Genomic DNA, 12,002 nt, shown 5'->3' with positions numbered 1-12,002 from the left:
GAGACCTTTCAGCTCTGCCTCCCTTGCAATGGGACTACAAAGGGTGTGCGCTCAGATTCTGACCTGGATGCCAGGAATCGAAACTCATGCTGGCAGAGCATGTGTTTTCCTGCTGAGCTATTTCCCAAGGCCCCCAAACTCCAAAGTGTGGCGAAGGGAAGGTACTAAGAGTCACCAGTAGCTACGGTTTTAATAATCATTCCTTACAATGTTTCATAATTCTGCATAAGACTAGTGGGGCGCAGGAAATTTTTATCATATAGTATGTTGTTCTGGCTTCTGATTATCATAAAATTGAAGGCAACTTTGAAATGATCGTTTATTAATTAAAAACTATCACCATGCCTTCAATGAAGAGTGAAGAGCAAACCCTGCCTTTCCAGATAATGCAGTTGTCATATCTGCGCAGAATGAGGTATGCTACAACCATGTTTCATTCTCCTGCGCTGGTCCATGAAAGACAACAATTTATATGTAGAGACAGCCGCTTTTTTGATAAATTCTGAGAGACTTGTGCAGAATCCCTGAGGAAAAAACCCAACAGTAGAATGTCCTCAGCACGATCCTGGATCTGGTTAGGCTCAGTCAACTTTTTAGTTCCAAGGCAGAGGACATCTGCTTGCCCTTACAACGTGCCCCTCCCATCATCTTGGCAGGCCAGGCTGTTTGAAAGAGTGTGAAAGGACATGTTTTCCTGCTGGACTGCTGAGCTGGGAGCCAGGCTCCCTCTCTTTTAGTTCCCTGCTGTGTGAAGCCAGACAGTAGAACTTCACTGGCTTAAGCAGAACTTGACACTAATGTAGATTTAAAGAACAAAGCTAACAAACAGACAAAAAAAAACTCTGTGAAATTCCTCATGTTTGGGGAATCAACAGACACTTGAAAAACTAGAAAGGATTTTTCCACCCACACACAATTTCTTCTAATATTACAATGGTACCATTTATTTTAAGGTGGGAACTAACTTGAAAATAGGTGTATAAATCAATTCTGATAAATTATAACACCAGCCGCTAGACTTTCACCAAGTGCATCCCGTAGGCTGGGTTCTATATAAGCGTCTCAGCAATGTGCTTCTTTGTTGCAGGGGATGCTCTGAGTGCTGTAGACGCTTGGGCGTGTTCTTCGTTTATCTCCAGACATTGCTAATTGTCTCATGTGGCACAGAATCACCTCTTGTTGGGTCACTAGCAGTGTACTAAGCATCTCCTATAAAATAATGTTTATTTCCTAATAAGCCTTTTCAATAGACAGTCCACAAATAAATAAAATGAAGAACAGAGACAATTACCTTAGCTGAAGGAGAACGAAAAACAGAATTCGAATCAAAATCAAACTTGGCAAGGCAATGTGGCAATGCCGCTGTGGATTAGAACTGGGATCCTAATTTTAAAACCCAGCGCCACCATGAGGCAACGCTTTAAACTAGACCAGCGAAAGCTGGGCGGGAAGCTCACACCCAGGCAATGGTGCATGCACCATTGCATGGCTAACCTAAAACCCTAAAGAACCAAGAGCACAGAAAGCGTTAAAGCAACACTTTCTCACCGCCACTCATAGGATCATTTCCTTAATTCCCCAAAGGGCACAAGCTGCATATTTACCACTGTTTCCAGAAACCACGGGAGATGCTCCCACAGCCAGCACCACAATCAGGCTGCCTTCCTTCCTACTACAGGAAAAGTCAACCTCAAGAACGGCGGCTGACTCTCAGGGCAATCTGCCAGTTTCATTTCTACATTTGCAGACAGAGATCACTTGAAAATTAATTCCTATGACTCCAAGGCACCACGGCTTTATAGCATTCTGTTCCATATGACGTCGGTAAGGAAGGAAATCAAGCCATCACAGTTTGGAAGGCCCCTCCTGACCCAAAAGGTGTTAAGCTGAGAAGAAGGCCGGTGGCTCAGGAGTGATGACGAGTGAACTGGACTGATGAATGAAGGAAGTATTACTTTCAACCCGATACGTCTTTCCCCATCATTTTAGAGAAGGGGAGAGGGCTTCCTAGAGGACTGGCATAATCCTGGCAAACTCTGCTCTGGAAGGCTTTGGCCCCAAGAGAGCACCACGCCTTCACCGCGTAGGCTGACTCAAGACCCCAACGGCAACTTTTGTCTTAAAATTTCATCAGCATCCCTTAGCTCTTGGTCAAGATCATCCAAACAAATTAGACATGAATGTTTGAGGGAAAAAGAAACCCTTTAAGACTTTAGTGAGGATCGTTTTTTAAGTAAACTTTCTCTACAGCTTCCAGATTTCGAAGGACACAGAAATGAAGCCATCACTTTCCATCTCAAAACACTGCACTGGGGAAGGATTATTAAGCATGGGAGAGTCCTGTGCCAACTTTCAGTGTGTCTTCTCATCAGACATTCTGACATGATGAAAAACTGTTCTAATTATTCTTCATACCTTGAAGACAAGATGACTGGGGTATAGCTGTTAGCAGGAAACAGAGAGGCCAGATATAAAACTTAAATACTGCAGTAAGTGAGCGCTCATTACTTTTGCTAATGTCATTGCCTTCGGAATATTCTTGTTTACCACGGGATAATTAGCAAGCTGATAATCCTTCATCATGCAGATCATCTTTCTACATCAGTCAGTGGCTCTAGCGATGTTCAGGTCTTTCTCCTTCTTATAATTTACCCCTACCAATGAATCCTGAGTGATTGTCTTGAACAGGTGGGTTTCTTTCTAGGGAGGCATTTTGATAATACTTTTTAATCTATGTTTGCTAAACAAACAAACAAACAAACAAAGTCTTTAGGCCTAACCATCCTAGTGTTATAACCAATTTTAGACTTCTCCTGGATATTGTAGTAAAACTCAGTCTGTGTTTACCAATAAAGAGCAAACGATTCTCTCATTCATCCCTTCAGTGAAGAAATTTGCCTTTAAGACGTAGGGTGCTTACATGCCCTGAGCTTAATATTCTGGGGAAAATGCATTAGATAAGTAGATAAGAAAAGGCCAAGGAACAGAATGAAGGGTACCAGAGCATGAAAGTCTACGAGAGGACACCCTAATTAGTGTGGCATCTTAAATAATGGTAGCTGCAGGCTTCGCATGGACTGAATAGCTCCAAAAACAAAAGGGCTGGAAGTCAAAAGATGATAATGGCCACTTAGAAACCATTAAGGGGGTGACAAGTATGACACACTGCCTTGAACATGATCCCCGCCAGAAGCCAGAGGAAGCCAGAGTGCTGATTCTTTGATTGCCAAATTAAAGCCAACAAGCAAAACCCAGATGTTTCTTTATGACACAAGGCTCGAGAGGGATAAGGCAACTGGGCTGGGGAGCGCTGCGCTACGCTGATTCTTTTGTAAAGAGGAATACTGTACAGAGAACAGTGATGTCATTGAAAGGACATTCAAGGAACACCCAGATTTCTAGAGGGATTCCCACTAGGACACTAAAGTGGAAAACCCTCAGCTTTTCCGGTGTTAATGCGGCTGCATCCAAAGCTGGAAGAATTCTTCCCAAGGCCACCCACCTTGAGCCTAGTTTCTACTGATCCCTAGGAGTCATGGGCACGAGTCACCACCGTGTCAGAGAATGAGACCACTGGAGAGCGCCTGCTGAATGTGATGTCCAGAGAGAAGGCTCAGCAGTAAGCACAGGATGTTTTCGAAGATATTGAATCTTGTTACTCTCAAGAAAGTACCTTAAACCACAATGAGAAAGCTACATACAGTGGGGGTTGTGAGACCTATTCTAACGATTATGTACAAGAGACTTCAATTCGCCAAGCTTTTAAAGTTGCTTTTGCAGGTTCACCAAGATGCCCTAGGTTCCTGTTCTCTTCCCCTTTTAGAGCCTACATATATCACTCTCATCCAAACAAAACATCGCTCTTGAAAGTCTACTGTATTCAGGCCCCCCTGAGCAAAGCCCTCGGCTGCAGATCATTGGCAGGTCAGGAAGCAGAAAGACAGAGCTCAAACCCTCTTAAGAACCACATGAAATAGACCCAGGAAGGTCAAACAAATCACCCAATCTTACACAGCTACAAAATGATATAACGCTCTCCCTTCATGTCATCAGCCACAGTTGTGAAGAAGCAAACAGGCAGAGAGAGAGATTGGCTAGTATTTTATATTGACATTGCTCTGGTTTGTGTGAATTGTCCCACAGGGTCATCTTACTTCACAAACAGTGGCACTGTTTTAAGGGGTTGTGGTACCTTTGGGATGGGAAGTTTAACTACTGGAGAGATAGGTCATTGGAGTTGCCTTTGAGGGTTACAGATCGGTCCCAGACAGATTTAGCCCTATCTCTCTGCTTCCTGGCCTGCCAAGATGTGAACAGCTGCGCCCCAAAATGCTGACTCACAGTCTGCGCTCTGCCAGCTGCCATGCCTTCGTGCCTCCCCTGCGATAGATGGATATCCCCTGACACAGTAATTCCAACTACGCCCTCCCTCTCATAGGTTCTTTCTGTGAGGTAAGCCAGGACAGTCATAAGAAAGCATTTTGAAGATCACCAAGGTAAACTGAGCCTCAGTTTCGGTCAGGTGACAACAGTTCACCCCAGTGCAACCTACGCTGGGCTTTCCTAAGTGGCCACCAGCCAGTATGGAAGGACTAGTCTGCCTTATACCACCTGCTGTTTATCACCGTGTGAGATTCAACCTCACAACTGCACCACTCAGGGACAGCCAAAGCTCTGGGGACTGAGGTCACTTGTCCAAGGCCACCCAGGCTGCCCAGGTGAAGATTCTTCCTGGTTTGTAAGATGAGAACAACACAGAAAAAACGTGAGAGAACGTGCTGGTATCAGGCATGGGGCTGAACAGAAGGGAGCGTTTGGGTAGAGGAGAAGCATTGCTCACCTGACTCCATGCGCCAGCCTTCCATCTGGGGCACCGTCCTCCTCGGCACCTTCTGTGCGCATGTGGCTTAGTAAGGTGCTTACAGTAATCGCTCTCTACATGGCTTCCATCTTTTGCCAAGCAGTAAACATTTCGTTGTTTATGCCCTCGACCACAAGAGACAGAACACTGCAATATAAAGCAATGGCAAGGTTGTTGTTGTTTTTTTAATCACAGTGACTTTGAGTAAAAAATAAAAAGCCCCAAAAGTGTAATGTGACGATAAGATCACGTCTGTGAGAGTTATCATTACCCCCTTCTTTCCAGCGCTATCTGGAGAATAATTCAAAGCCTTACAAGGAAGAAAGGTAGCAATGGAAAAAAACAAAAAACAAAAACCAAAAAACCCCATGCATTATAGTAGCAGCGGCCCTGTGTGGCATGTTCGTGAATATAGCGGCATGGGAGGATCATAACAATTTAACCTGAAAACCCCATGATCTGAAATTACTATGGCTTTTTTTTCCTTGAGGGAAGCCCCACTACAGAACACTAAAGTACATTTTCGGTAGGATGTCTCCTGACTCACTGATTGGTCTAAAGTGCATTTCCAACATGACTGTGTTTAATTTTTTTAAAGATCGTATTTAAGGAAACCCTCAAGCTATTTCTTTAAGTGAAAAATCTCTCATTTTCCCAGCCCATTGGAAAGAGGTGAAAAAGGCAGGAAAAAAGCCTGAAAGGTTCACTGGTGGGTAAGTCGGTGCCAACTTCAGGAGGGAGGCATTACCTTTCAACTTTGATCTCTGGGTTCACTCAGCTGTTTTAAATGTGACCTTGTCTGACCACATCTAAGAAACTTGACTTTGATTTCAGATTAGGTTTCTCAGAAAGGTTTAGGAATCAAAGTGCCCACGGAGTCTGGACAAGAATTTGATGTGACAGCTTCTCGTAGAACAGGCAAGAGGCTGGCCCCAATGGACGCACCGAGACATTCAACATCCAAGGCCTCATTAGCAATTACGGAGTCCTTACTACAGTCACCCTAAACTGGTGACTCAGGTCTTTAAAGACATTTTATTTCCCAATATAAATTTACCTAAATTTACTCTCCGTATTTTCTAGAGGGGGGTAAATTTAAGAAAGAAGACTAAAATGTAAAGTCTCAATGAAAATAGACTTTACATTACATTTTTCTTGACTTCGTGTTTCTTATTTCCCCAATAACTTTGTTATTTTTTGGCTTAAGTTACCAGAGTGCCCTTTGATGCCCTAATAGACAAACAGCTCCATGTCAAACAAGGAGCCTAATACTAATTTTATCATTATTACCAGACATCCTCAAAGTTATAGCATTCATACATGTGCCAAACATGTTTTTCTGTTAAAAACAAACCATTATAAGAGTTTCAACTGAACTGATAGAGAAATTTAAAATATGTATATTAACACATTTGGCTTTAACTTTTTACTTCAAGATGTGAAATATTCATGAATATATGATTTGGAGTAGTTATTTTGAAAATTGTCATATTTTACAATTTGGAAAGAGCGAGCAGAAGGTCTGTACCCAAACAAAGCCTGTGACAGTTAACCTACAGAGTTTGGATTCATATAGAACACTGAGGATTCTTTTCAAAGGCTTCTTGTGACGAGGTTCTTAGGACTTCAGTTTCAGAGAATGGCTAAAGACTTGAACAAAGATACTGCCTATTGTAAGTCACCAGTCCATAATTTTTAAGGATTACTTCAACAAGAAAAGATGAGGTCATAATTACGATTTGGGATAAGTTCATTTGCTTAATGAACAAAACATCTATTTTGTACATACCATGTGTTAGAAATTATAGGACACACTGGAGATGCCAGGAGAACAAAATTGACATAGTCCTTGACCTCAGGGACCTCATAGACAAGTAATAGAAATTAACGTTGCTCGAGAGATGACAAACGTAGGTCCTATATATGAATATTCATGAGCTGAATTCTTAAGAAACACTTAAGCTCCAGCGATTAGAGGAGGGCTCCCTGTGGTCTTCCACAGGGCTACACTAGCCGAGCTGCTGGGTCATAAAAACGAGATTGAATTAATTATATTTGGCACGCGATGGGAAATCTCTGAGGAGCCTTAATTCGGGGGAAGGAATTATCTAATTTTTATTTCAAAACTTCTCCTTTGATTACCGAGTCAAGTACTAGATATGAAGACAGGGTGAGTGGAAATGAGGAACCACGAAGGAAGTCAGCATATTTGTGCTAGCAAGGCGGCGGCAGCTTGGAGGAGTGTATGAGAGGTTTGGGTGGGGAGAGTTGGTAGGTTAAGGTTGCATTTTCTTTTTTTAAGTAGGAAGAAGGTACCTTAGGGAAAAGGGCAAATGTGACATTCAGATTTCTGGTTTGGGCAACTGAACCGACGGTGACAACATTTGCTACCATTTTAAGAGATGGTCCACACTGGAGCAAAGCACTAAGAGGTGAGAGATTTCATCTGTAGGAAGTGGGTCTGAGAGAAAGCGTAGGAAACAGTGGGTGGTAACATTTGCTTGATTAGAGTAAAAAACTAGGGTTTTTCTTTCTTTCTTTCTTTCTTTTTGGCTCATCAAATAGACAATGAACATAGAGCAAATATATCCTGAGGAATAGTCATTTCAGTATGCAAGCTGTCCAAAGAAGCCAGCCCTCAATGGGAAGTAGGAAAAGAGAATCATGAGGCAGTTAATAATGTGCCAGGGTCATTAGAAGACATAGTCTAAAAGTAGGCAATGATCTCCAGAGTCAGAATTAGAAAAGACTCAACGTTCTCACATTCACCATGTGTCAGCCACTGCCCTAAGATGTTATTTGCCCTAAGACTTGTACATTAGGTACAAGGTTAGGCATCCCAACTTCCCAGCATAGTTCAATAATAGAGATGGGTACTGTTACCAGAGCCAAATCAAGTGATATTTGCCCAGCAGTACAACCATGATGCTTCAGATACAGTGTCACACATGCTGTTCCAGTACAAAGAAAAATATTTCTGATGGGAAAAATAACAGTGCTATGAAAAAAATAAGTGATCAAGAATCTTGCTGTCAATAACTAATTTGAGGCGGGCCACCAATCCACTAGTGTCTATTGCCAGCAAGCCAGTGATGAACGATCTAAGTGTAATGCCTTCGATACATAGATTAGCTGCCCTCTGCCCATTTTCATGTGCATTTTCTTTGAGGGGACTGGAATGCAAATGTCAAGAGAAAAGAAGAATGCAAGACTTAGGCATGATTCACCACACTATTTGCCTGGAATTATTAAGATCTCAAAGTGATTAGGAAACCCTCAAGGTGTCAACTGACAGCAGACGCTCTCCGTTTAATGTTTACTAAATTACCACGGAAGAAAAGCAGCTGTTCATAGAAATACTCCAATCTAACAGGCTTATTAATGGGTCTATTATGACTTCATAAAGGAGCCGTCACTGTGAGAGTCAAATAAAGACAGGTTCCAGCTCTGACATTTCAGGGGAGAATTCCATCTGATCATTCCCAGTCTTTTCCCAGGCAAAGACGACATTTACATCAACCTGCGTCACCAAGACATGGCTGTTATATCTAGTACGTCATCCAGTATTTGTTATTTATTGGCTACATATCTGAAAGTTCTTGCTCCTGGGAACATTTAATTCCTTACATTTTGCAGCTGAAGTAGCCTCTGGGTGTGCCAGTAATACTTTTTTTGGAAAATGACTCAACTTATTTAAGAGATTGATTCTTCCCCTCCTCCCCCTCCAAATTTGAGCAAGACTCTGAACAACATAACCACTGCTTGGTACTCAGAAGCACCAAGGTCAGCCAGCTGAATGCCTGGGATTGCGAGCCTGTTTCTGTGAGGCCATTCAATGAGTGTGTTCCAGCTGGGCAGTGTTCAGACGTGCTGACACCTTACACTCACTAAGGTCTAAAATCTGAAATCCTTGCATTTCAATTCCACTGGGGGGAATGAAACTCAGGATGAAGGCAGTGTGTTCTTCGTTTCTTCCTGAGGCTTAAGCTCTCTAGCGAAGTAGCTCTGTCTATGAGGATGGATGTGGGTCTGGTGCCCGGGCGCTGGTCTTAGGGGGATCCTTGTATTCGTCTTTTCACTTGTGCTAAGGGTCATGGTTCCTTAATCATCGAGAAGTCGGAACACAACCCTGGTGCACGTGCCTGACTGAGAAGGGCTGAATACCAAAAGAGAAGGAATTCTCCGGGCTGTGCCATCGCTGAGGATGCGGACGTAGCCATGACGATGGAGTTCTACACGGACTTGGCAAGTTGATCACAAAGAACCCAGGAGGCAGAAGAGGGGGATGTGGAGGTAAGAAGAAGAGGGTGGGGGTCAGGTGTGCTTAGGGAATAGGAGTATGTGGGTGGAGCTTGAAGGTTTCAGGTCTGGGGGGGCTGTAGGTCAGGACTGGTGGAACTAACTGTCCCAGATGTCTGAAAGATGCGGGTTAGTGAGTGATCCAGGATGACAGCCCTGGCTCAGTGTCTGCACTGCTGATTTGCAGTCTTGGCAGATGAGGTTGTGACTATGTGAAGTGTATAGTGAGGGATTCTGATCAACTCATAGGTATTTCTAAGCCCAGAATTGACTAATTTCGGGTAGAAAATAACAAGGTTTGGAAGGCCAAGAGAATGTCATGAACTGGGGCCTGTTAGCAGCAGGGTGAGACTAGTCTAAGTGATTCTGGCAGTCAGATGGCTAACACCATTCTGAGGCAGGTGGATAGAGTTCTAGTTACACACTGTATTTATCACTTTCTTTTTCTGATTCTACAGAATTTGAAAATAATACATAAACCATTCCATTAACATTACTGGTCCTAACAAGAAGGTTTTGATTCTAGCTTCATTTTTGCCTTTAGCGAAACAAAGTTAAATGTCACCCAGAAGGTATGCCACCAGACAGGATGCAATGACAGGGGCAAGGCTCAGACCTGCCATTGCCAATACAGCAACAAGTAAAGTGAACAGTGCCCAAGAGTCAACTGCCTAGAACTGTTGTTCCACCGTAGAAACAATGCAAATACAAGGCTCCAGACCTGAGGTCACAGTTTCAAAGTCTGATGAGCAGCAGGCCTAGAGAACCATGTGGAATATGGGAAAAGACAGTAGAGAGTAACTATGGTTCACAATTTTACATTTATTTCTCTGTGCACTATAGCCACTCAGAACACATTTATAAATTGAATGAACACAGTAAAGCTATAGCCATCATAGAATAACACCATAAGCGACATATTATATTCATAAAGGAAGAACCCCTTAGAATCTCTCGGTGCTACTGCTGAACTAATTTGCTATAAATGAAGATTCAAAAAAACCACCCAAAGATAAACTTTGTCCATAATTACTAACCACTAGATTAGGCATCTCCTATTTAATTGTTAATATGAACAGGACACGGGGCTAAAGTACATTAGCTTCTCTCATTTAATTCCGAAGAAACATGTGGCTCAGGTATTAGGGGTCTTTTATATAGACAATGATGCTGAGGGTCTAAGAGCACCATCACTTACCCAAGGTCACAAAACTGGGAAGTAGCAGAGTCAAGCTAATTTAAATACAGCATGTGCACCTCCCCTGAGACTAGGAGCTGGGTAAGCCAGATGAGCGTTCACTTCTACCTCCTTGTGGAAATGCCTAGACATGAGGACCTTCTAGAAATGCCTTGCAAGACTCCTTCAGAGTCCTCTAATAACTCTGCCCCCTAAAAAGAGAGTACCTAAGCTTTGCTAGTAGTTCTGACTCCAGCATCTTTTCAGAGTATCGTCAACACTTGGGAAACTGAAGGCATTATAAAAAACAGAAACAATCACATAAATACAAGCCCACATTGCCCCTTAGCTGAAAGCACACCCTGCTTCTCTCTTGACCATTTTGAGGTATGTTAACCCTTTGGGACCTGCCTAGTGCCCTGCAGTGAAGTATCGTTTCGTTGACTTCTGAAAGGGTCTTGGCGTGGTTATAGACGAAAGGCTATAGGCTGTTTAAGTTATGGGCTCTCAATTCACGGAGGGTCAGTTTCTCAAAAATTTGAAATGTGAGCCATCATGAAGATGATCCAGTCCAGCTCTTGATTTCAGAGTCAAGGCTTGGGAAGACACGAGACGACACATTTAAGGTAATGCAGAAAGAAAGGCACACATATAGTTTTGATAGTCAGAAGAGGAAACCATCAAATATTAGCCACACTGGAGGGCTGTGGCCCAGGACCATGGCTAACCAGGTCCTGGCTCTTTGCTCTGCCAGTGAGGCAAATCATCTACAGTTAGCATGAAGGGTGGAGCAAAAGTCAACAAATACACTCTTCTGACTGTGAGGGACACCCGGCGCCAATACGAACAAGAGTCAGAGTGGGTCCACGAAGCCAGAAAAGAACAGAGTCTAAGAGGAGGCTGTGCGTGGGAGTCAAAGCAGGACATGACAGCGGTCACAAGGGGTTCACCTTGCTCCAACTGCAACAGAGGGTTTGAAGTCAGGCAGACATCAGCTGATACCACAGTGCCATTGTAACACCCTGCTACTGGGGACACATAACTCCCCTTGGCTTAGACTTGTCCTCCGCTAAGATAAGACAGTCACGGTACCTCTGAGAAACGCTGCTACGTGACAACTCAAGGGGACGACGCACACAAAACTCTTCGTCTTTTGGGCAGACAACATGAAAATAGCACGGATTTGCTATTATCACCATTATTTTCAATCCAATGAAGTCTTCTTGGATGTCTCTAAATATGCCTTCAAAACAGTAGCATTTTAGGGAAAATATTTGTCAACTTATATAACCTAAGATGACATTTTAAGAGATGCTGACCGGTGAAGACAGGACTTTGGCAAAATTCCAGGAGTGTGAAAGTGTGAAGGGCTTCCTTTCTAAAGAGCACAGAGAAATCTACAGAGCAGACATGCGTGCTAAAAACACCTTTGCTACTCCCTTTGCTCCTCTCTAGATTATTCCGTTTCATACGGTCTCTTTGCACCACAGTAAGAAACATGGGCTCCATATCTGAGGCCATGCACCTTTTCTGCTCATCACTTTCTTATCCTTTTCACCTCCATCCACATTTCTGCTTCCCCTGGCCTTTGGGATGTTGTTATATCAGATAGCCTCAGTACAGAATTAGCATCAGAAACAACTATCACTAAATATATATCCACTG

The 12,002-nt window shown here is 43.1% G+C and overlaps 1 protein-coding gene across 4 annotated transcripts in view; it reads right to left on the bottom strand.

Annotated features, from left to right (window-relative positions):
• Positions 1-12,002, bottom strand: part of Adamts9 (ADAM metallopeptidase with thrombospondin type 1 motif 9) — a 166,882-nt gene that overhangs the window by 50,063 nt on the left and 104,817 nt on the right. For 2 of the 4 annotated variants that reach the window (XM_087904481.1, XM_087904483.1), the window contains exon 29: positions 4,841-5,008. The exons of the other annotated variants lie outside the window; for them this stretch is intronic. In XM_087904481.1, coding sequence (XP_087760607.1) covers positions 4,841-5,008 — 168 coding nt within the window. The remainder of the gene's footprint in view (positions 1-4,840; positions 5,009-12,002) is intronic. 4 annotated transcript variants of the gene reach the window in all.

The sequence above is a fragment of the Myodes glareolus genome, chromosome 3 (genome assembly GCF_982192425.1).
Source record: "Myodes glareolus chromosome 3, mMyoGla1.1, whole genome shotgun sequence".
NCBI classification, from domain to species: domain Eukaryota; kingdom Metazoa; phylum Chordata; class Mammalia; order Rodentia; family Cricetidae; genus Myodes; species Myodes glareolus.
This window is presented reverse-complemented; position numbering and strand designations above follow the sequence as displayed.